Below are 25,919 nucleotides of genomic sequence, written 5' to 3'. Positions count from 1 at the left end.
AGACGTGAGCGGCCCGCTGCAAGGGGTCGACTGAGTCAGAGCCACCCGCCGACACCCGAGGGAAGAATGAACACAACAACAGGTAATGCGCTGGCTCTGAGGAGGGGTGGCGGAACTGGGGTGATGTGGCGGCATCCCTGCACGCTGTGCACTGGATTGTGCACTGTTCCCACGACCGGACTCGCCTCTGTGTGATAGAACGCCACCTAGGCCTGTCGAAGCCTCGGGCTCGAGTCGGAGCGCAGACGGAGCACTCGGAATGGGGCGGGCAGGTACAGAGGGCCTCGGGCGGGGAAGGAGGAGACGTAAGTTTTGCAGGCCGTGTTAGGGGATAAAAAGCAACCTAAATGCATTGTGGGAGCCACTGAGCCACACACTAGGGTCTGAAGCACCCATGGCTGCAGGGAAACTCAAGAGAAGGAGACAGTGCACCCAATGAGAGCTCTGGGGGCCACACAACTGCTCCAGTGTGTGTGTGTGACTGCTCCAAGCTGTGTGTGTATGTGTGTATGTTACTGCTCCAGTGTGTGTGTGTGTATGTGCCTGCTCCAGTGTGTGTGTGTGTATGTGACTGCTCCAGTGTGTGTGTGTGTATGTGACTGCTCCAGTGTGTGTGTGTGTGTATGTGACTGCTCCAGTGTGTGTGTGTGTGTGTATATGTGACTGCTCCAGTGTGTGTGCGTGTGACTGCTCCACTGTGTGTGCGTGTGACTGCTCCAGTGTGTGTGCGTGTGACTGCTCCAGAGTGTGTGCGTGTGACTGCTCCAGAGTGTGTGCGTGTGACTGCTCCAGTGTGTGCGTGTGACTGCTCCAGTGTGTGCGTGTGACTGCTCCAGTGTGTGTACAATTATTCTACAAAGCGCTACAAATATCCAAAGCACAATTCAGTAAAGCGCTAGAAGTATTCAGAGCACAAACGTATGGCTAAGAGCAACACAGCGAGCGCAGAGAATATGAATATTAAATCAATTTGGCAGGGCTTATCGCAAAATAGCGCGATTGTACACAGCAATCAGCCCAACAATACTTATCTGATGAGGGCAATGCACGCAGCCTAACGATATCAGGAGTGAATCAGGGAGCCAAACGATGCCAGGATTAGAGCAGGGAGGTTGGGGAGCGACCGCTACTGAGAGCGTCAGTGTGTGTGTGACTGCTCCAGAGTGTGTGTGTGACTGCTCCAGAGTGTGTGTGTGACTGCTCCAGAGTGTGTGTGTGACTGCTCCAGAGTGTGTGTGTGACTGCTCCAGAGTGTGTGTGTGACTGCTCCAGAGTGTGTGTGTGACTGCTCCAGAGTGTGTGTGTGACTGCTCCAGTGGGTGTGTGTGACTGCTCCAGTGGGTGTGTGTGACTGCTCCAGTGGGTGTGTGTGACTGCTCCAGTGGGTGTGTGTGACTGCTCCAGTGGGTGTGTGTGTGGGGCTCTGGATGTGTGTGTGTGTGTGTGTGTGGGGCTCTGGATGTGTGTGTGTGTGTGTGTGTGGGGCTCTGGGTGTGTGTGTGTGTGGGGGGCTCTGGGTGTGTGTGTGGGGGGGCTCTGGGTGTGTGTGCGGCTGGCTCTGGGTGTGTGTGGCTGGCTCTGGGTGTGTGTGGCTGGCTCTGGGTGTGTGTATGTGGTAGTAATTGCTGTCTGCTGAGCTCGTCCGTAGGGTACAATAGGTCTCACATTTACGAGAGATTAAGCTATTGGCAATTTAAATGACAATGCCATTTATTTATCTGTTTTCAAAACCAACACATAAAAACAAATTTTGTCATTTACAATGCCAATAGCTCTAACTTTTCCAAAGGCGAAACCGTTGCATTGTAAATGCTTGTTTGTTTGTTCCTATTATACTGTAACCCTCATCAGTGATCTCTTTGAAGCGGCGCTGTGATACCCTGGTGGTCATGTTCGCGCTTTATAAAACACTATAAATAAAATAAATACAAAAGAATGTCACACGTAGCCAGTCAAACCACAGAAATGTCACACATAAGCGATATCTTTGTACAGCGCTCTGATACCCTGGTGGTCACGTTTGTGCTTTATACAATACTATAAATAAAATAAACACAATAGAATGTTACACAAAGCCAGTAGAACCGTAGAAATGTAACAGAAGCAATCCAATTACTTGGCAGCTATGCATAACTGTCAACTCGCTCACATTTTACAGGTGTCACCTACTTTGTACTTCTATTCACACACCTGACAAACAAAACGCCTCCCTAGACTTGTAACACCCACCAAAAAGATGTCCAATCCCAATCCTTAATGGGGTTACCGTCTTAATCGCGTGACTTCAGTCGCATATTTGAGGCAACAGACTGACAAGCATGCAGATGGGAGCTATAGAGTTCTAACTGCATTCCTACAGCACGTCCCAGGTCCTGCACAAAACACTACTCACCTTATCTGAATTCTGCCACGACATCCCTCTTCCTCGGTTGTATGATTCAGGAAAAAGGTGTGCTATCTGAGGCTGAGCTACTAAAGAACAGATGACTGTTGTTCATCAGATCCAACCACAAACACACAGCCTCCGTAGTAAACAGAACTGGTACATAGACAGCCTAAATGGTCCAACAGACGTCTTCAACTGCGCATGCCCTGTAGACCAGGTAACTAACAAGAAACCATGCGCAGGAGCAAAGAAGCAGAGACACTGATCACCGAGGCACTTTAACCCAAGAAGGCAGAATCCCTACCAATAGAACACATCGCATTATGAATTTTGTCTGACGTTTACCTTTTAAGCGTCTTGGAAGTTGGTTAAAAAAAACTAAAAAAAAAACGTCTTTAGGCAAAATGGCATTAAATAAAAAAATCAGAATTTTTGTGCTTCTTAATGATTCCAGTGAATGTAAATAAAACATAAGCATAATCAACAACACATGCAAGAGCTCCTTGTTTTCAGAATACATTACTCCAAAATGTGCAGCCAGTTTATTTAGCAACAGATACTATTTTGTCTTTCGTTTGTTTCTATGCCGTTTCTAGAATGAAGAAGAAAGACGCAGGACTTCCAAAAAGAGCATGAAAACTGTAAGCTCGCCTTATAAATTTCAAGTGTTTATTACATTGTATCAATGTTTTCTGTCATGACATTGTTTCACTGCCTCTTGTTGATCACATAACTAGCATCTACCTTGAAATTCAGATCATTACGGTTTGTTACAGCTGTTGATAAACCAATGCCTACACGCCTAGGGTTTTTAACATTCGAGTTTACTTTTTGCCACAGTTTTAGCAATTTAATTCTTAAACTGGTAAAGTTTATTGTATATTTCGGAATGTAACTAACCCACCAGACCGCGGCGAAATTGTAATTTGCATTTATATAGCTCTTACTACCCCTGAGGAGGCATTGAAGCGCTTTGCGGCGAGTAGCACGTTACTCCTGAACTAAAGATTATTGTTCAATATGAGATTAGTAGTAAATGTATTTTTCTTTATCCCCCTTCGTGTTCATTAGTTCTGCAATAGTGCGGTTTTGTACAGCCCGCCTGCAGGGTAGTGTCTTGTCCCTGGGCTGCCTCTGTACCTATGCTCTTTTTGAGGATGTACCGGTGAACAGTATCTCAGGCTCCAGTCATGTGCAGTGGAGCCGACATGGGTCGCCCTAAACCGGATTATGTTTGCTTCTGTTCATTGAACCTTCTGTCAGATGCATAGGTACGGAAACTAATAAACTCTGAAGTGGAAAGAACCCGGCTGAGAGAAATGCCCCGGCAGGAATCAGAAAAGGTTAGTAATTTCTTTTTCGGGCCTGGGTCTAGTTTGGAATATGGCTAGACATAGGATTTAAACTTCTGCACTACGAGATTTGCTGTTGCAATCGCAGCAGATTCATGATATAATCTGAGTGAGATGTTGTTTAAAGTCTTTGAAGGCGCGGCTTGCCAACTGGAATAAAGTGTAATTTATTTTACGTATCTGAATGTAGTAAAACTTTGAAAGCATGTTGTCCTCTCTTATATTCCCTCAGTTTTTTTTTTTTATTAATCTTGACGGAGCCGCTTTGATGACTTTAACGCACTAGTCTCCCCAGTGATCCCTGCCTTCCCTTTGTCGTAGTGCCCTATGTTACTGGGGTGTTTCATGCCCCGTCTCTTGTTTCGTTTTTAGAATTAATTGCGATTATGTGTTTTGCTACCTTTGTTTAATTTCAAATTAACAAATCGACAATTTCGAGAATGTACCGGCCTCTTTTAAACAAAAAAAGACTGGAAACTTTGTGCCCCGGTGGGCAAGAAATCTACTGTTGCCCTTTTACTCTGCTAAAAAGTTCAGTTGAACAGTTTACAAATTATTTCTGTTTGACTCGGGTAGAGTATATAGGTTTCTGGACCTTCTACTAGATAGGACAAGTGCAGGATAACAAACAAGAACTTCTAAACAAGCACTGGCAAAGCCAAGAAACCGGTCTGTCATATGGCAAAGTCAGCAAACTCCGATGCAGGCACACGTGACGTAAATTGGGCGGGGAGTGATGCAGACAGGAAGGGTGCTGGTGGTGGTAGAACGCCCTCAAGTCCTGACAAAAAACATAAAAAAGCCCACTGCAGTAAAAAATAATCAAGCATTGGCGTGGTAATTGGGTCTGGAGTTGGTTATTGTAAAATGTAATTGTTGGGAGATCTGTGCGACTCTCAACGATATAAAAAAAATCATTAGTTGAAGGCAAAAGTATCTTTTGGTCTTAAAAAGCATACATTGACAAAGTAGTCCCTGGAACTGAAGGAAACTCCTTTGTGTGTTGATGTGCTCCTTGTGAAACGACAGCATGGCATCACTCGCAGTGAAGTCCCAGTACCCCACTAACCATGCTGTGGGGGGCAGTAAAAGATGGACGGGTGCTACAACCGTGGCAGTGCCCCCACGTACTATTGCAGCTCAGACTCTTTCAATCACTCTTAAAAACAAGCATTGGAAATGCAATAGGTCTCGCAGCATTAGAGTTAGTGCTTTTAGAATTGTTTATGGGTTTTTTTTGTAAATCTTTAGCATTTTTGTTTCCTGTAGCCAATGCTAAAGAATAAAAAAAAAAGCCATAAACATTTCTAAAAGCTCTAACTCAAATGCTCCGAGACCTATTGCACTGTGTGAGGGTGAGGGGTTGAGGGTGAGTGAGGGTGAGGGTGGGTGAGGGTGGGTGAGGGTGAGTGAGGGTGAGTGAGGGGTTGAGGGTGAGTGAGGGTGAGGGGTTGAGGGTGAGTGAGAGTGAGGGAGGGTGAGAGTGAGGGTGAGTGAGGGTGAGGGTGAGTGAGGGTGAGGGTGAGTGAGGGTGAGGGTGAGTGAGGGTGAGGGTGAGTGAGGGTGAGTAAGGGTGAGGGTGAGTGAGGGTGAGGGTGAGTGAGGGTGAGGTATTGAGGGTGAGTGAGGGTAGAGGGTGAGAGAGGGTGAGGGTGAGTGAGTGTGAGGTGTTGAGGGTGAGTGAGGGTGAGGCGTTGAGGGTGAGTGTGGGTGAGGGTGAGTGAGGGTGAGGTGTTGAAGGTGAGGGACGGACCCATATCATATTGTTTAGTACCTTGTGTATTTCCGGAAGCCATTCATATGCCCTATGTGTTTATTGAATGATCTGAAAAACCCACTGATGTCTTATGCATTCTTTCTTGTCAGTGAGTATCGTGCACCTAAATAGTGGTGTTAGGTTATCTTAAGAGGAAGTTGATTCCTAGGACACAGTAATATAACATAGCTTAACTCAATGGCACACATAAATGTTTGTATTGTCAATGAATTAGAGGCTTTTCACATTAATAAGCGCAATGGGAATCCATCTTTCTCTGTTCTTCCGTGCAGCTGTTCTACCCCATCCTATGAGTATTAAATAATGCGCCATTTTGTAACAATGGCTCACAGGAGGTTCAGTTTCTCTCTTAAATTGAAGCACATGGCACTTTGAGCCAACGAAAATCAGAACGTTCGGGGACTCGTGATTGCTTTGAACTTGAAACACCTGTTGAGTTTGTCATCACGTATGTTTGAATAAAAACAATTTCACAGCTTAGATAGCAAATAAACATCTTTGTATATTAGTTGCTCTTGTCATCATCACTACATACTTGTAAGTAGCGGATGCTGTACGCAGAGGTTAGCGAGTTTGGGAACTTCACGAGGACAGAGCTGTGCAACCTGCAAGAGCGCGCGGATGAAGGAAGAGAGAAAGAACAAAAGACGCAAGGCGTCGGAGCATTAATCATGCTCAGCTGCGAGAGCTCGAGTATGCACCGGCATGCATATATCGTAATTAAAGCGAGGCTTCCCCTGTACACCAATAAATAGAGTCAGCCCGGTAGCACACTTTAGATGAAGCTTCCTTCTGAGAATAGCGAAGAAATATTGCCGGGTGGCATGCGCGAGGCAGGAGGTCAAGCAGAGCTCCCTGTTCCCCGCAGTGAATCCTATATCAAAAGTAAACTCGACCTACTTGCAGCGTCCCTGTTTATTTTTAAATGAGGTCGCAGTATTGATCCGGCAGCAGACGGAGAGCAATGGATGTGTGCCGGGCTCGCGGGGCGATCGGCATTCGTTTAGTGCTTTTGTCTCTAAGGTTGTCTTTTTAGGCAGTGGCGTTTTGACAAGCCTCCCTTTTGCATTACTGTCTTACACTTAGGAGGCGGAGGCACCGTGCCAGCTAGGTACTCATCCGGGAGACTAAATCATCTTGAAAGTGTTCTGTATGTGTGTGCTCGCGCCACGGTTGGGTCTGTCGTTGTTAAACTGTTGTTTCCTGCTGCGCGTGTGATGAACGGAGGGAAGAGAGGGGAGGGGGGAGGAGAAATGCGACACGGCGGGAAGGGGAGGGGGCGGAGCGGGTAAAATCAACAAACAAGACGGAGGGAAGAGAGGGGAGGGGGGAGGAGAAATGCGACACGGCGGGAAGGGGAGGGGGCGGAGCGGGTAAAATAAACAAACAAGACGGAGGGAAGAGAGGGGAGGGGGGAGGAGAAATGCGACACGGCGGGAAGGGGAGGGGGCGGAGCGGGTAAAACAAGACGCACGTGCAGGCAGGATGACTCAGGGGAGGGGGCGGAGCGGGGCAGAGCGGCATGTGGGTGTGAAGAAGCCGGGCCTTTGAAGTGAAGCTAAGCTTCACTTCAAAGGTGTCGGAGGAATGCGGGCGGCTGTGCACGCGCTTTTAAGCTCAATGCACATGCGCATTGAGCTTAAAAGTCACGGGCACTGCAAGGAATCGCCACGATTCCTTGCAAGTTAGATAAAGAGTCGATGAGCCCCTATAGTCTCGCTTGCTCGATGCGCATGCGCATCGACAGGCGAGACCTAAAAAGAGTACAGCACTCACAGAAAACGTTACGCTGGTAGTGTTTATTCCGGCACCACAACATATATGTATATATATATATATATATAACCCTAGACCTAAAAATTGCAATGCACATAGTAGATAAATAATTGAATGTGTGATGATTGAGTGTATTTTTCAGATATACAGTAGTCCTCATGCAATTTCCTTAGGAGGCATAATGCTAACTAAAGTAGCCAATAGCAAGAAGTGAGGGAGTAACACTCTGGACAGTGCCAAAGTCTACTATTTATATTTTAAAGAACCTGCAACAATAAGCATACAGCTGTGCTATCAAGCCAGTCTAAACACGTGTGTTGTGACCACCTTTCATCACACCAGCATTAGTGTCCAATAGGTGTCTACCTTGATTTTAATGCCTCTTTCTCTCTTTCTGGTCTCTCTAATAGTTGTACATTTCGCAAATCGTCAGACAGTTGCAGTGCTCTTAATTTTCCCAATTTCACTTGCGAGTCAGGAAGTACAGTTATTTTCTTTGCATTCTTGCACTTGTAGTTTTGAGTTTAAATACATAGCCCAAACTATAAATAATGGAATGGTGCATCTCAGAGTTTTGCATGCAATAGGCCCTGCCCTTCTTTCTTTGCTGTCGAATTTCCTGATCATTTAAAACAAAAACAGATATTTATACATCTCGGGTGAGAGCCGGTCCACAACTATGCTGTAGGTTATTTGATATCCTGACATTTTTGGGCAGTTCACACTATAACTCTACATGTGCCCTGATACCCAGACCTTGTAACTGATCATGAGACCTAGGCTTGGCTTTGAGGTCTGGAGTGGTGCACCATTGCAAAAACTCTATCTCCAAATATGGCTAGCATCCATTTCCTGGCACATTTGCATTGAGCAGTGCTGGCAGTCTACTGTTTTTCTGATTGATATTGCTAAACAGACCTTTTTTTCCTATTTAGGTATGAGTGTGGTGCTTACAGCCCCCACTCAAGGAAAGCTCCACTCGAATATAATGCCCAGACCCTGTACTGACCTTTTTGTGTGCATGTCATGCAGACGGAATATACAGGGGCTGGTTGCAGGGCTTCATGTTTATTGTTTGTGTTTCAAGGGATTAGTTGGATCCACTTTAGATGCACTCATGGAGGTTACGGTACAGCCTCCCACAGGCAGCCATATTGTATTGCTTATATTTCAGTTGAAGTATGTAACCTAAGACGCTTAAGTGTGAGAGGATGGAGTCAGGGCTGCTTTAGAAATGCAAAACACTGTGGGGGTTGGGCCAGTTTAGTGTGAGCAAGGCTAGGCCACTATCAACGTTTTACAAACAAAGAAAAGCCAGGACTGACATTACTTTCCAAACTACTATTTACATCTAGGAAGACAGCACTCAAAATTCGTGTTCTCTTTTACTTTTAATCATGATGCCTGGAGCCTCATTTCCTTCCTTGCACTAGGGCACATGACACACTATCAGTGCCTCTTCATAACAGATTATGTATTAGGACATCTGTGGGAAAAGGCCATATTCCCCATGGTTGAGGCCTAGTAACCCCAGCTGGTCAAGTGGCCCTGAATACATTCTGAAAATATACAGTAAGAAAGTACAAACAAATGCACGGCAAATACCAGCACAACCTATGAAGAATCATCGACTTAAGGCTGGTCAAACAAACTCTCCACGTGAGCTTTTAGTCGCCAAACATTATGCTTTGCTTCCTCCTAGAGCCATGCTGCTGATGAATGTCCCTTCCATAAGCATCCTTAGCCTTTATCCATCCAACCCAGGATACCCTGTTACCCCTTTGCACCATTTGCCTAACCACCTGTGACCATACTCGTTCTTGTGGTTTGTAGCACTTTTTGAAAAAAGTGTACTAAAACAAAAAACAAAATAAATTGTAGGAAAGCTCCTCCGCCCAAGGGCCACATTTTACTTGGCTGTATGTAGATTGACAATGGCTCAAGTTCCTGTTGCTATGACACTAATTTCGCCTCCTTTTCTGCCCTGCTTTGAGGATATAGAGGAGTATGGATTGGGAAAAAATGCCTTCTTTACAATCTGTGCATCTACACATTACACTGTATTGTCTCTGAAAAGGTTACTGATTTGTTGATATCAAAATTGTTATTTTAGGTCCCGGTCACGTTCCGCGATGTTGCTGCCTGTTTTTCTGAAGAAGAGTGGGAGGTTTTACACGAATGGCAAAAGGAACTTTACCGGCACGTCATGATGGAGGTTCATCAGGTTTTAAACTCCCTGGGTAAATATACATTATTTGTCTTTATCTAAAAAACATTGAATCAGTGATTTGCTGGGCTTGGTACTAAAATTAGGATTTTCTCGACGTGATACATTGATTATATTTGCATGTTACTTAATCATTAGACCCACAAATTCAAAGAAAACTGGAGTGAGAAAAGGGGCACTGTTTCTACTTTGAGATAGATTAATCAATCATTCAATCAATATTCTTATAGAGCGCAGCTAATCACCCGTAAGGGTCTCAAGGCGATACCTGGGATACATTTGTAATGCATCCAATGCAACCAAAACCTGTATAAAACATTATATAAAAGGTCTGTTAGATTCTAGTTATGAAATCAGAACTTACCAGTAAGAGAAAAACAGCATCACTGCTCTCCTGTAATAAAAGTACTACTCTTGAGTACTTATCACACAAAGCCTCTTGTTAATGTGAGCTGAATGCTGAAAGCAACTCTCTGAGCACATTAACAGCGGCTTAAACACACAGAGATACCAATGACTCCTATGGAATCCTTTTATGTGATCTTTGGTACTCTTGCAAGTCCTAGTCATTAGCTACTAAAGCAAAACGTATGGGGCTCTGGTTGTTTATTGGGCTACTTGAGTTTATAACAGGAGACCAAAAATCTATCAATTTGTTTTATTTCCATAGTACAGATTGAACGATTAGTTGCACTAGGCGAATCTCTTGCATCAGAGGGAATATGACACCAAGTACTGAAAGATGGGAGGACTATCAGCACGTACAATAAAGAATAAACTATGATAAATGGCTTTTTCAAGTCGCTTTGCGGGTCCATTTACTTGCAAGGTTTCCTATCGCATTCCATTATGTGGTAAATTAATTCCACAGTGTCTTACATTACTCTTCAGATATGCAGAAGAGGCGTGTTTATCTTAGACATTTGACACCTCACCTTTAGCACCGATATTTTACACAAAATCTTGATGGAGTGAGAACTCTTCTGCCTCATTTACAAACTTACTCCAGTCTCTTCTTTGGTTTATACTTATTTACCTGAATGGGCTTAGAAAAAACACTGGAAAGTTATGTGAACTCCCACAAAACGAAGACTTTGGGGTTGTTGATTACATTCCGATGGTAATCCACTGCCCCTCCTCTATGTCCACATATACTGATTCTGTGAATCAGAATGTGCATTTTATGTATGTGGATGGTGTTCCTGCATTTATTTTAAATCTACGTGCCTATAAAATAGCAAATCTGGGCCTAAATAGATGTAGTGACCAAACACTTGGTTGACAGGGTAGCAGTCATTACTCTAAGTGAGGAGCAAGAGTGGTTTTGTACGAACTTTGGTACTACCGTGTGTCGGTGGTAGCAGACTGTGTGAATACTTCCCTTGTGGTGATCTTTGGCGACAAATTGTGAACTGTCCTATAGATTAGTGGGTCAAATTTCCAAGGCAAGTTAATACATTCCAGTAAGGGGGTAGGGCCAGAGCATGTTAAGTTTTGAACGTATAACCTTTATACCTGTATAACCCTTAAGTCATGTAATGATGGAATTGTCGCTCTCTAAATGATAATGATAGCTATATATGTATAGCACCCACCTCAAATCCAAGGGGGCCTTAATAAACAAATGATGGCATTGCCTACCTCAGTGATACTCATTATATCAACCTCTGAAGAATGATAGAAATCTCTTCTCCCTTGCTTGGGCTCAAGCTTGTGATCTGCCAGTATTCCGGCAGGTACTCTGCCCTAGAGACCACTTTCCACTGTACCATCAAAGTTGATATTAGTAGCCAGGGCTTTGGGGGGCAGCTTTAACTCAGGTCGTATGGCCCTTCCTCTCTTTAGATGAAGTATAGCAGAGAATTAATATCAACCACCCATGTACTTTTCTTTCTGCAGTAAAAGTCGCATTGTGGTGGCTCATTGTTTTATCCTCTAATTGTAAAACCAGGCTATGTCATCATCAACCCTACTACTTTGCTCCGGATTTATAAAGGAGAAGATGTATATGTACGAGATGCCGTTGATCCAGTTGGAAAAGCAATTGCTAATATCCCCAGCTCATGTAAGTAACTTTATTTGATAGTAGCTTGAAAAGTATCTTTTTTCACGTAATAATACATTTTTAAGATGTAATAATTGCAGTTTGATGTCATGCTAAATTGCATTTGCCTTGTAGCACGACTGTCCAACATAAATTATAATGATAAGATGTTCTACTATAGCATACTCAATCTTTGAATTTCCAGGATAGAAGATATGCTTTTGCTAGTTTTGTAAATAAGTAATTTTATGTCCTCTGCTTGCTTGCTTGAAAGACTCATATTTCGTGTCCGTCAATCACAGTTGTTGATTGACTTATAGTCTTCTTAACTCTTCACCCTGGTTTGCATGCAGTCCAGATCTACGCATTTCTCTGTGATATCCTGGATTAAGGTGAAAAAAGATTTGAATGTTACTGAAAGAACAATCGGATTTACTTTATGGGTGCTCTGGATCCAGAGAACTAGGAATATTTATAGCCTCTCAGACGTTTCAAAACACAAAATAATGAATCAATTTATCCTTATTATTAGAACATTGAAATGTTGGAAGCTCCACTGAAGACAATGAAGTGGCTCTGGGCCAATAATGGGTGGCATAGATGTTTTGCTCCAGCATTAAAATACTTTCCTTTTTCTTCCTGTTTATTTAAAAAAAAATCTACCCTCAGTGGGTTGAATGTTCTAATAGCATTATAGTTTCCTGCCTCGAGTTATACTGGTTAATAAAGGCTTCTCTCCCTTGTTATAGTCAATCGGCTGCTGCTCTAGCCTGCACCTCTGTTTTAACAACCGTGATAGCCCTCCACATATTAATTATCATTATTACTGTTGTTATCAATAACAATAATATAGGTATTAATATTAACAATAATCATTTTTCATATTGTAAATAATGACTACGTTGCACATAATATTTGTTAAGAACAGGTTTCTCGCAAGTTTCTCACTGGGAACTTTTCTCACCATCGATTATGAGCAGTAGATTTGCAGAAGAAAGCTACTTATGGACAGACATTTGGTCTTTTGAGAAGGATATTTTGTTTCTTGCAAAACCTATCTTTAGCCACTTGGTGAAGAGAGAGGAATCTGAAAATGCATGCCACCTACTCGAAAAGCGAAGTTTTCTTTTTGGTGAGACTTTAGATAAAATAGCTGAATGTTAGAGCCTAGCACCTCACAGCAGAATAGCCTGGCTCAAATCCTGGCACATATTTGTTTTTCATGGCAGGTCTTGTGCAGTGGGATTTTATAGTATTACTGAAGGGACATAAAGCTGCCACTGTAAATGCACCAGTCAAAATATATCAACATGAGGCATAGACGAAAGTAAATATGTTACCATCCTTATGCCTACCATTTTTTGTAATATACTTGAATTACATGAAATGCACTATCTGTCGCAGGAGAGCAGTTGCAACAATAGATACACTGTGGTGTATCACTGACCAGGCTGTTCATAGGGTAGAGCCTGATAGTGGGTGATTAACTAGCCACTGGAAAAAAATGTGGTTATCACCAAAAAAGGAACCCCACCTTCTCCTTCCTTTGCTATTCTTAAGGTCATGGTTGTCTACTTCTGCAGAGGCCTTTCCTTCCTATAAAAACGGACTAATTTTTGATAATGGCTCATCCTTACCTCACCAACGTCTCCCAACTAAGACAAGCTACAAAGAGTTATATTTCTAGGTAAACTAATTGAAACATAAGTCATAGTCTAACTCCAAAATGACAACTTCCTTGCTACTGTAAATCAGGCACCAGTTCAGATCAGTAATGGAGTGGGTCTCCGCTTTCACAGATTGTCTAAATAAGAACATCAAGATCCTCCTCCATACACATGATCCTTGTTAGTCAAGCTAGGTAATTGGTTTGTGTAGCACCAAGAAGCATTATGGGCCAGATAAACAACGGATTTTTGCATGCGCAAATGGGTTTCAGAGCCATTTGCATATGCAAAAATCCGGTGGGCCATGTATTAACACTATTTTGCGGTTCGCAAATAATTAATGACTCGCAAAATAGTGTTTAGCGACTCGCTATTAGGAAGGGGCATTCCCTTCCTAATAGCCACCCAACAAGCCATGTAAAAATGTTTTGCGACCGCAACTGCGGTTGCAAAACACTTACAGTTTACCACCATCTTCACGAGGGTGGGAAAGCACTCGCAAATGGGAAGGGGTCCCCAGGGGACCCCTTCCCCTTTGGGAATGCAGCGCAAACATTTTTTAAGGGCCGGCAGTGGTCCAAGAGGCCACTGCCTACCCTTGAAGAATGAAAATGGAAAGTTTTTTTTTTTTTAATGCAACCTGTTTTCCTGTAAGGAAAACGGTATGCATTAAAATAAAAAACTACATTATTTAAAAGCAGTCCCAGACATGGAGGTCTATGACCCCAGCAGGCCACCATCCCAGGGAATGCCCGCCATTCCCAATGGGGTCACACATTGTGTCATCCTCATTAATATTCATATTCATTGTCTCAAACACTGTTGTACATGCAAAAATCCGGTGGGCCATGTATTAACACTATTTTGCGGTTCGCAAATAATTAATGACTCGCAAAATAGTGTTTAGCGACTCGCTATTAGGAAGGGGCATTCCCTTCCTAATAGCCACCCAACAAGCCATGTAAAAATGTTTTGCGACCGCAACTGCGGTTGCAAAACACTTACAGTTTACCACCATCTTCACGAGGGTGGGAAAGCACTCGCAAATGGGAAGGGGTCCCCAGGGGACCCCTTCCCCTTTGGGAATGCAGCGCAAACATTTTTTAAGGGCAGGCAGTGGTCCAAGAGGCCACTGCCTACCCTTGAAGAATGAAAATGGAAAGATTTTTTTTTTTTAATGCAACCTGTTTTCCTGTAAGGAAAACGGTATGCATTAAAATAAAAAACTACATTATTTAAAAGCAGTCCCAGACATGGAGGTCTATGACCCCAGCAGGCCACCATCCCAGGGAATGCCCGCCATTCCCAATGGGGTCACACATTGTGGTATCCTCATTAATATTCATATTCATTGTCTCAAACACTGTTGTACATTGGAAATTGCGACTTGCAATTTGCGACTCGCAATCTGTCGCAATTGGCGAATCACAATTTCCAATGGTAGTACATTTGGCCCCAAATCTTTTGTGCTCTCAAAAATGCTTCTATATAAAATACCAAGCAGATATCCATATGTGGTGATTGGGAGTCACACTATTGGATCTGGATGTTGCTTTACAGCTGTCAGCTGATGAGACGCTCCTTTATTTGAAGGTCTATTTTACTGACAATATGGACAATCCTAAGTCTTCTCTTATCAAAATGGAATGTGAGGTGTCCTCGCCCTTCCAGACCTGATTCAAGTCCTCAAATATGTACACTGCCTGGTCCACTGTGTCTATGTTCCTTAGTTCCCTTATAAACTCCCTCTCAAACTCTTCATCTGGCTGTCATTGTTATCAGTGCCGCAACCTCCATGTGCTTCATTTTTTATTTTTATATTTTTGTTATTTGTCCTTGTTGCACAAAAACTGTGGAATGTGTTCACATTTCAGATCAGGTGTTCTCCAACTCCAACCACATAAAACATGTTTTAAAAACTCATCTCCTTGATGTAGCTTACCAATGTTGACCTTGTCTTTGAAAGTCGTTTTTAGTTTCTGTTGTTGACTTCATTAATCTCTTGTACTGCATTTATGTGACACATACATGTTTTTGATAAAACACTATAATATATACTATACATAGAAACAGGACAGATCCGAGGCCACCGAAGTCATCTGCGGCGTACCACAAGGATCATCACTCAGCCCCACCCTCTTCAACGTCTACATGAGCCCCCTCGCAGCCATCGCACGCCAACACAACCTCAACATCATCTCCTACGCCGACGACACCCAGCTGATCCTCTCCCTCACCAACGACCCTGCCACCGCCAGAACCAACCTACACGAAGGGATGAAAGAAGTAGCCGAGTGGATGAAGAACAACCGCCTGAAACTGAACTCGGACAAGACAGAAGTCCTCATCCTTGGATCATCACCCTCTGCCTGAGACGACTCCTGGTGGCCCCCGGCCCTAGGCAGCGCACCCAAACCAACGGACCATGCACGCAACCTGGGCTTCATCCTGGACTCCTCCCTCTCGATGACCAGACAAGTCAACGCCGTCTCATCATCGTGTTTCAACATCCTACGCATGCTCCGAAAGATTTTCCAATGGATCCCCACCGAAACCAGGAAGTCGGTCACCCAAGCACTCGTCACCAGTCGACTGGACTACGGAAACACCCTCTACACCGGAACCACAACCAAACTGCAGAAAAGACTCCAACGCATCCAGAACGCCTCCGCACGACTCATCCTGGACATCCCCCGACACAGCCACATCTCCGGACACCTGAGAGACCTGCACTGGCTCCCCGTCAGCAAGAGAATCACGTTCCGTCTCCTCACCCACGCACACAAGGCCCTCCACGACCTGGGCCCCAGATACCTCAACAACCGCCTGACCTTCTACACTCCCACCCGCCAACTGCGATCGACCAACCTCGCCCTCGCCGCGGTTCCGCGCATCCGAAGAGCCACCATGGGAGGAAGATCCTTCTCCTACCTGGCAGCCAAGACTTGGAACTCCCTCCCCATCAACCTCCGTCGTACCCAAGACCACCTCTCCTTCAGGAAGCAACTCAAGACCTGGCTGTTCGAGCAGTAGCGGACCCCTCTCCCCCAAGCGCCTTGAGACCCTCTGGGTGAGTAGCGCGCTATACAAATTTCTTGATTGATTGATTGACAGTCTATATATTGTAGTCTTTCTCTACTTCGTCCACAGGGTACAGAGAATTAAGCACAAAGCTGTCGGGCAAACCCTTAACAGATATATCCATACTCCAGCAGTCTTTACATTAAATTCCTGTGGCAAAACGCATCACTTTTAAAGCAGCGTGCTTCACTCTTCGAGCTATCCATCACAGAGGAATCTCTTTTCTTTCCATATAAACATTGCAATGGCTGTCAAAGTGGATTACATTGATCTAGGTTGGCCCCAATCTTGATTATTTCTTTCTTCAAAAAGTCTGATTCATGTTCTTTCTCAGTCCAGACAATCAAGTTGTGGAACTAGACCGCTTGAAGAATAAGGTTGATTGACAGACGCCTTGAATTCTTAAAGAGCGAATGGCCTGGCTCTATAAATATGGGATTAAGTAGCTCTTGACATACATTATAAGGATATTGCAAGTCACATATGAGTTCTGTGACCATATAGAGGAACGAATCCTAAGACCCAGTTTCTTTATGAGCTGTTTTACAATTGTTGATATGGAAACCAAGCTCAAATATACCCTTTTCCCAACATAGAAGGTTGAAGCTAATGTATTGGAATTTGAGCAGGATTGTTTTGAGATATTCTTTTTAAATTATAAGTCTTCCACTATGCTCTCTTTCTACTGAGATTAATCTTGTTGGATGTCTACATTCATTTCTGTACAGCCTGCCATTTATCCAACAGTCCTGACATCATTCTAAGGATCAAACAAGAAGAAGAGCTTTATTGCAGCGAGCCACAGATCTTGGATGAGAAAGGACTCAACAACAGGTCCAGTAATTGTGAGTTTAATGTTCTAAAAATATATAAAATTCCTGAGTTGGTAAGAATGATACAACATATTTGATTGAACCTCCACTCAAAACAAATTCAGGTGAACCTCAAAATTATGTTATACAGAGAGACCTGGTTCCCAGCCTCTATGTATTTCAGTGTCAGGTATTTGTAATGGCTGAGTGGTTTTGCTTTTTTGAGAGACTCAGACAACACCAAATTTCTAAAACTGTGTATGCTTACAAAGAAGAGAACTTTCTTTAAATGTGTATGGGAAGTACGCTGCATGAGACATGTAGGCAGATAATTGTTGGTTACTCGCCTTTAGCTAGGAAACATTATATGCATAAAATTAATGTTTATAAGCATAGAAATGTCTTACTGTATGATTGGCATAAATAATTATCAAAGTTCAATGTTCTGAACAAAATGTTTTAAATTTCAGGTTAAGTAGCCAGTTCTCAAACATAATTGAGTTACTGATCAATTCGATATGTCATGTTTACATTTATGCTTCCAGGCTTGTTTTTTTTCTTTTACAGAAAGCCATTTATTACCCAGAAATTCAAGCGTAAAATTAATAAGTGAAACTGAAAATTCTTTAAACCAAATAGAACACCAAATTCCCAAATGAATTTCTTCCTCATGAGTTTAGCATACAATATGACAGTTCATATCTATCTGCATTGCCAGAGCATGGACTCGTCATACTTTTCCTCCACTTCACAATATTGTTTACCTGTCATTATGCGTCTGTGACTCACAGTCCTTCCCTAATAACCATGATGTCCACAATTTTTGTAGATTAAAAAATGGGTCCTCAAGAGTTCTTTGTGTGGTTTATTGCTTGAGAAAACCATGTAAAGGACTCTAGTAAAAGAACGATATTTGATTTTAAAAACCAAACATAACTCACTTTTATATTATATATTACTACTCCTCTATTATCCTTGGTGACAAATCCGTCTAGTGAACTCCGATTTTCCTTGCTGTCTAACAACTCAATGACGGATTGATGAATCAGAGAAAGTGTTAAACCTGAATTTCTTGGGGCAATGTATCCCCGGGGTAAGGCACCTCCCAATACATTAGAAATACTGTAAATCAAGAAAGGGCCCATTCAATAATTGAGTTCTGGACAAGCATAATAGATGCAAACCATTTATTTAAAAATGTAAAAAGATACAGCATACAGTCAGCATTAAGTCTTTGCCATGAAAGTTCTCAGCAAATAGAGCATTATAGAGGAGAGTAATTTATTTATTTTATTTATTTGGGATTTTTACCGCGCAACGTAGCCCAAGGGCATCAAGGCGCCGAAATTTAAAGAGGCCATCTCAAATTCACCGGATACACATCTAAGAATACGCCCGACAGAAAAAACAAGTTTTAAGTTCTTTGCGAAAACGCGCCAAAGAGGGTAATCCCACCAGCTCAGGAGGAAGAGATTTCCAAAGCTTAGGAACTATGGTGACAAACGCTTTCCCTCCCCATCTTTCTTTGGTAAATCTAAGGACTAATAGGAGATTTTTTGAAGAAGACAGAAGGGTCCTGCAGGGAGAATAGGTATGAAGGAGAGACCTAATACTCTCTGAGCCAGAGCCATAAACTGCCCCATGAGCGAGACAGAGAAGCTTAAATGTAATCCTGGACTCGACAGGGAGCCAGTGAAGAGATTTCCTAGCCAGCGATGCAGAGGAGAGCCTAGGAAGATTGAGCACCATCCTGGCCGCAGCATTCTGCACCATCTGTAAACGATTAATAAGGCTCTTATTCATGCCCCCATACAGAGCATTACAGTAGTCCAGTCTCGAACAGACTAGAGCCACTGCAGCCTGTTTTCGGGCATCCAGGGAGAGGTAGGCAGCGATCTTTCTGAGGATCCTGATGATACCACAGCAGGTGGAGACCGTCCTGCGGACCTGACGGTCAAAGGAGAGAGAGAGGTATCAATCAGGACCCCCAGATTCTTGGCAGAATGTGAGGGAGTAGGACAAACACCCAAGGAGTCCGGCCACCAGTCATTAGACCAGATGTCTTGCTGGCCCCCAAAAATCAAGACCTCGGTCTTCTCCCCATTAAGTTTTAGAAAATTTCGTATCATCCACTGGGAAACTGCCTCCATGCAGGTTCTGAAATTGAGGGCAGATTCACTCACAGACTGTGTGAGGGATACCATGATTTGAGTGTCGTCGGCGTACGACAACACCTCAAAACCATACGACCTCACTACCCTGGCAAGTGGGGCGACGTAAATATTAAAAAGGGTAGGACTTAAGGAAGATCCCTGGGGCACCCCACACTGCACTGGCTTGGGGGAGGACAGAAAGTCACCCAACTTCACTCTTTGTTCCCTCTGATGTAGGAAGGAAGAAAGAAGGCTAAGGGCTGAGCCTCCCACTCCTATCTCCCTGAGCCTGGCGACCAGGACCAGGGGAGACAGGGTGTCGACAGCTGCCGTAAGATCGAGAAAGACCAGCAGAGCGATCTGGCCCCTGTCGACCCTCGAGCGGATGTTGTTGACAACCACCGTAAGGGCAGACTCAGTACTATGGGACTTTCGAAAGCCATGCTGCGAAATGTCCAGCAGGCCTGAGTCCTCCAAAAAGGTGGTAAGGTGGCGATTAAGATGGGCCTCAAGAATCTTAGCAGGGGCCGGAAGTAAAGAAATCGGTCGAACGTTTTTCAGTACTGCGGGGTCAAGACAGGCTTTCTTCAAGAGAGGCTTGACGACCGCCTGTTTCCAGGAGCAGGGAAAAGTTCCCTCCATAATTGCCAGGTTCATCACCTCAAGACGAGGAGGAATAACCACCTCCCTGCAGGCCTTCAAGATTTTAAGCGGACAAGAGTCCAAAGGGGAGCCTGATTGGATGTTATCAAGGAGGCTGTTTGTCTCATTGAGGGTGAGAAGCCGAAAGGCAGACAGACTCTGCCCAGTTTCCGAAGCCTGGGTCCCTGCTACAAGAGCAGGGGAGTGGAAAAGGAGCAGACTAGGCTCAGGTACAAGATCCAGCTGAAGATTGAGAACTTCCAGAGCATTATAAATGTCAGCAATTTTGGTCTGGAAGAAGGTGGAAATTTTGTCACAGAGCTCCTGTGTTTCGACGATAGGATCGATAGTCTTGGGGGCAGAGAGGGAGTCAATAATCTTAAAAAGATCTTTGGAGGATTTCAGGGAGGTAGTCAGATTGACATAGAATGCCTTTTTTTCCTCAATAACTGCTAATTTATATTCTTTTAGAAGATGTTTATGTTTTACCTTCTCAGTGAGATCGAGATTACCGCGCGGGATCCTCTCTTGTCTTCTGCATCCCTGTCTCAGCTGTCTAAGCTTGTCGGAGAACCAGGGCGCAGAAGGGCTCTTTCTAGCAGAGTAGTGGAGTATAGCGGGAGCTAGAATATCTACAGCCTCCGTTATGATATTGGAGAACTCCCCTGCCGCGGAGTTAGTCTCCTTATTTAGAGAAGAACCAAGTCTAGACAGAAATGGGGCTAGGGCTTCATTATTGATCTCTGTGAAATTTCTTTTAAGTCCCCATTTCTTGGAGTCCGATTGAGTAGAGGCTGTACTACGTACCATAAGCTCAATGGGCACAGCCCGATGATCTGACCAGGCCAAGGTGATCGGGGTACCTGTCTTTAATCTGGAATCATTAGAGAACACCCCACCCAACGTATGGCCTGCTGAATGAGTAGGACGTTCCACAAGTTGGATCATGCCACATGCATCCAGGGTTTCCACTAAGTATAGTGTATCTCTGGAGCTAGAGTTTTCTAAATGGAAATTAAAGTCCCCTAGGAGAGTGAGATTGGGTCTATCAAGGAAAGGTTCCACTAACTTCATCAGGTCGTGACAGAAGAAAGTTCTAGGGCCGGGGGGCCTGTAGAATAGGATACCCGAGAAGGAAACTGTAGGAGTGGAGTTGATAGTAAAATCAACATTCTCAAATGAGCAGCAAAATCAATGTAGAAATGGAAAGCATTCCTAGTCGCATCGGAAAGTCTTTTGGTTTACCCTCAAAATCAGGGGTTTATATAGGAAATCTTCTCAAAGAACTGAATAGAAAATGCAGATTCATCATCGTGTGAACAAATGCATTACATTATTTAAAAATCAGAGCACAGTTTTATTAAATGTCATATTGCCTTAGCACTGTCAGGAGGAGACTGCAGCTTTCATCACCCATTGTTCCTGCTATCACAGCCAATTACAGTAGAAACACACCTACTAACCATCACATTTTTGCACGTGTGACACTTCAGGATTATTCCAGGCCCTCAAAGCTATAAGAAGTGCTTGGGTGGCAGATATTTGTCATTTTTAATGTATATTAAATTATTAAACAACTGTACTTGTGCTCTTCTCTAAATAAGACCGAGAGCACCAGCATGTGGCAGACTGCCATAAGAGCCAGTGTTGGCAATTAAGTCCCGATGCAGAGCACTGGAAAGCCCGACTCAAAATAAACACTTTTCTGTCCCACTACATGAATATTGATTCTGCCCACTCCGTGCTAATGTCATCCAGAAATGGCAGGACAAAGTAATTACATGAAGGGCAGCAAACTATTATGAATGAACAGGACACAGTAAGCTAGCAGAAGGTCCTTGAGAAAGATATAGTATTGGGATCAAGCTAGGAAAGTTAATTGAGAACAGCAATAACAGTGTCAAGGGAAATAAAAACTGCTCTACTTGACTGTGCACTGCAGAAATAGTGAACTGTGAAATGTGCAGGGGAAAACACCAGAGACATCCATTTTGAAAAAATGGCGCCTGGGCCTAAATTGTGGCCTAGTTAATAAAAGCTTAAAAACACACTTCTAGATGTCATAGAAAATGTGTTTCAAAGACAACAACACTATATTGATGTATACATGTATAATCTTTCTTTCAGTAATCTTTATTTCGGCAATCTGCCATAAAAGATACAATAAAATGGTACAGAAGAGCAACAATACTTTTAACTCAATGACTAGCCAGGAAAAGATGCAAAAAAGAAAACCATCACATATTCTGGAAAGCAATACAAAAATCACTGCTTGTTGCCACAATCAATCTAAAATGGTACTAAATGCAATTAAACAGTCTATCATGAATACTAAAATGATGCTGAATACATTAAAACAATATATCATAGGGCTAAAATCACACATATAGTGCCATAGTTTGAAACTTAAATAGCACCAACAGGGGCTAAAAGTACAGTGCCCTAGAAATTAGGAGCAGTCTCTTGTGCCAAGCTGCCTCTAAAGATTTAGCCATTGCAAACACAGTTACTTTGGACAGGTCAGTTTTGAGGATTCTAAAGGCCTCAGAGCATTTACGGAACCCTAGGTTCTTGCATAAGGGGATTACCCAAGATCTTCTGGCAGCAGTGTAGGCAGGACAAAAGAAGACTAGATGAAGTTCCTCTTCCAGCCTACAATTGCAGCCTGGGCAGTTCTCCAGGGTTGGCTGCTTCCATTTGCTCGTGAATGCTCTTAACGGAAGAGTACTGTAGCGCCATTGAAGAAATAGCTTCTGGGCCAGATTTGGGAAGATGTCATCAAGGACTGGCTCAAACCTGTAGGAATCTTTCACCGCAAGGTATGTATTAGCCAATGAGTCTGGGCGTATGCCCTGTGTGTGAGATGCCAAATTGCATGTATAGTAGGTTGCCACAAGATGTTTCCGGGGCATACCCTGGCAGGCGACTAGAGGGTCACTCCACAGGGACGGAAGGCCCAGCCGGTCAAATTCAGATTTGATGTATTTGAACCATGGAATATTCTCTGCAGCAGGTAGTGCAAGGATTCCCTGCAATTCCTGCCTATAGTTGGCTAACTCAGGGGTGGACCATAGTCTTCTCCAAAAGGTTAAAGGTTTCACACCCACCAATTGATCCAAGGGCTTTAGACCCAAATCCAGCCTTACAGGCAGGAGCGGTGTGCTTGTCGGTAGCTTTAGTAATTGCCTGAGGAATTTATTTTCTAAGGTAACCAGTTTACAAGCATACCCCCAGAGTTCGCTACCATAGAGGATCGCTCCTCTGGCCTGGAGTCTATAGATCTCCAGGGGAGGGGCTAGCGGCCTAATGGATGATCTGTTGGAATTTGCTAGCCTGATTATACCCCCTGTTAATTGCGCCAGTCTGAGCTGTGACTTGACCTGGTGATCACCCCATTCCAGTTTGTCATTAATAGTCACGCCCAGGTACTCAAAAGTATAGACTCTTTCTAGTTTATTGGGGCCTATAGACGGATTGGGACGTGTCTTTTTGGGGGGGTTGAAAATCATAAACTTGGTTTTCATGGCGTTTATTTCAAGACCATGCTCTCGGCAGAATGCCTCAAACCCCTCCAAAATGCGCTGAATCCCCATAGGGGATTTTGAAAGCAATAGGGTGTCATCCGCAAACATAATCGCGGGCACCCTAGTGCCACCAAGTCTGGGTGCATCTGTGTTGATGATATTATTTAAAAAGTCGATTACCCCATTGACAAAGAGGCAAAACAGGGTCGGTGCAAGAACACAGCCCTGCCTTACCCCTCTGCCAACGGGGAATCTATTGGGCAGACAGCCCAACCTCCCGCACCTTACCTGTGCATAATTTTGGGTGTGTAAACGAATGATGACATTTAGGAGAGCGTGGGGGAGGCCAAGTTTAGCCAGTACCGTCTAGAGTTTACTCCGCGGGACGAGATCAAAGGCCGCGCAGAGATCGACAAAGGCGGTATATAAGGTGCCCCCCTCCACCCTCACAGTCTTCCAAAAAAGAAGGGCCAACCGGAAAAGTTGGTCCGTGGTTGACACCTTACTCCTGAAGCCCGCCTGGAATGTACTTAAGACTGAGTGGTCTGTCATCCAATCCTGGAGGCGGTCAAGAATCAGCATTGCAAAAAGTTTTTGCGAGACATTAATGAGGCTGATTGGCCTATAGTTGGCTGGGAGCAGAGGAGAGCCCTTCTTGAAGATTGGTACAATCTCTGCACCCAGCCAAGTATTAGGAACCGCCATTCCTGCAAGAACTGCATTAAAAACCATTAACAAATATGGAGCCCAGACCATGGGTTGGTGTTTAAATAAATCACCCGGGATTTTGTCTATTCCGGGGGCTTTCCCTGACGGTAGTTTGGATATTGCAATAATAACCTCGCCCAAAGAGAACTGCAAAGGCTCAGCGCCTTCCATGTTTGAGGATTGAACAATTGGCCCACCCGGCGAGAAGGGGTGTTCCAGTGATACACTGGCTTGCGAGTTGGGCCGACCCGGGGCAGCCTCTTCGTAAAGGCAACGGAAATGGTCCTCCCAGACCGCAGCCGCGATGTTGGCCTCGACTGCTTGAATCGGCTCAGCTGAACCTGTTTTCACAATCTGCCAAAACTTGCGAGTGTCTCTTGTCTGGAGGGAGGTCGGCATATTTTCCCAATTTGTGTGGTCCCAAGCCACTTTCCCGTTATGGATGGCTTGCTTTAACTCCACCCTCCTTGACCTAATTACCCCTGCATCCCTGGAATGCTTCAGTGCGGCGAGCAGTTTACCCTTTGCCTCCCTACAAGCTGAGTACCATGACTGTCTTTGTGCCCTGCGGGGCCCTTTCCTCACAACTGGATTCAAGAGCTCCACAAGGGTGCCCACCAGGTCCATGTGAAGAGTGCCCAACTTCAGAAAAAATTCTTCTGAGGGAGGACAATATATAATTGTCCCCACAGATTCTAGTGTGGGGAGTAGCCTCCCGTAGAGCTCCGAGATGTGGGCAGGATTATCTAGGAGTTTGGTCCAGCGAACTCTGCGCCTGTCGTTAGTTAAGGTTAAGTTATTAACTGATGTTGTCTGGTCCAACTGGTCATCCGTGGATCCGGATGGCAGGGCCAACGAGAGAGTCAGCGCGTTGTGGTCGCTCTCACTTCTTTGGACCACATCGAAGGCCAAGACCCTATTCCAGTCCAGGGTCTGGACCAAGATGTAGTCCAAGTGGGACTCCTGGCCGGGCCTATTAAAGGTCGGCTTAGAAGGGATATCCCTCCCAGATCTGCCATTACAGGCCCTCAAAGAGTTGCTAAGGGTGAATGCCAACATTTGTGTCGCTAGGGGCGTCCATGGTTTTGCTGGGGGACCCACCAATTGCGGTATTCTACACTGACCATCCTCTTCCCCGAGTGCTCCCTCCATTGTCAAGGTGAGCGGCTCAAACTGACAGTTGAAATCTCCCCCTACCAAAATCCTAGCACCCTTCGGGAGGTGTGGGAAGAATACAGAGAGCTCCTCAAAGGTGGGTGATGGCATTGTTAAGCCCACCGGTCTGGAATAAACATTAATCAGTGCGAGTTTTGTATGGTTCGACCATTCCAATAATACGCACTGAACATCCAGGAAGTTGGTTTTGAGGGCCCTAGCCTTGCATCCCAAATGAGATGCCACCCAGATAGAAAGGCCCCCCGAGGGAAATAAAAACTGCTCTACTTGACTGTGTACTGCAGAAATAGTGAACTGTGAAATGTGCAGGGGAAAACGCCAGAGACATCCATTTTGAAAAAATGGCGCCTGGGCCTAAATTGTGGCCTAGTTAATAAAAGCTTAAAAACACACTTCTAGATGTCATAGAAAATGTGTTTCAAAGACAACAATACTATATTGATGTATACATGTATAATCAAGAGTAAATCCACATTCTCCACTTTAGACCTGGCTCTATTGGCGTGGGTCTCCCTTCCATTTTTGCTGTTGCCTCATGCGTTTTGGCTGGTGTTAGATGCTTTGGGCACTGTGTCACTTCTGTCCAGTGCCACA

At 44.2% G+C, this 25,919-nt stretch overlaps 2 protein-coding genes across 5 annotated transcripts in view; one reads left to right on the top strand and one right to left on the bottom strand.

Moving 5' to 3' along the window:
• The window catches only part of LOC144763312 (uncharacterized), a 340,332-nt gene extending 337,734 nt beyond the window's left edge, over window positions 1-2,598 (bottom strand). For both annotated transcript variants that reach the window (XM_078648791.1, XM_078648792.1), the window contains exon 1: window positions 2,393-2,598. In XM_078648791.1, the coding sequence (XP_078504917.1) occupies window positions 2,393-2,416 (24 nt within the window). In that variant the 5' untranslated portion in view covers window positions 2,417-2,598. The remainder of the gene's footprint in view (window positions 1-2,392) is intronic.
• Window positions 2,599-2,986: 388 nt separating this feature from the next.
• LOC144763311 (uncharacterized) overlaps window positions 2,987-25,919 on the top strand; it is a 77,777-nt gene continuing 54,844 nt past the window's right edge. Inside the window, exons 1-4 of one of the 3 annotated variants that reach the window (XM_078648789.1) lie at window positions 2,987-3,027; window positions 9,405-9,531; window positions 11,470-11,583; window positions 17,039-17,155. In XM_078648789.1, coding sequence (XP_078504915.1) covers window positions 3,019-3,027; window positions 9,405-9,531; window positions 11,470-11,583; window positions 17,039-17,155 — 367 coding nt within the window. In that variant the 5' untranslated portion in view covers window positions 2,987-3,018. Of the gene's footprint in view, window positions 3,028-3,534; window positions 3,730-9,404; window positions 9,532-11,469; window positions 11,584-17,038; window positions 17,156-25,919 lie in introns of those variants that run through there. The other 2 variants (XM_078648790.1, XM_078648788.1) reach the window with 2 other exon arrangements.

Source organism: Lissotriton helveticus, chromosome 6 (assembly GCF_964261635.1).
Source record: "Lissotriton helveticus chromosome 6, aLisHel1.1, whole genome shotgun sequence".
Classification (NCBI taxonomy): domain Eukaryota; kingdom Metazoa; phylum Chordata; class Amphibia; order Caudata; family Salamandridae; genus Lissotriton; species Lissotriton helveticus.
The sequence above is the reverse complement of the archived record's forward strand: the minus strand, read 5'-3'. Positions and strand labels throughout refer to the sequence as shown.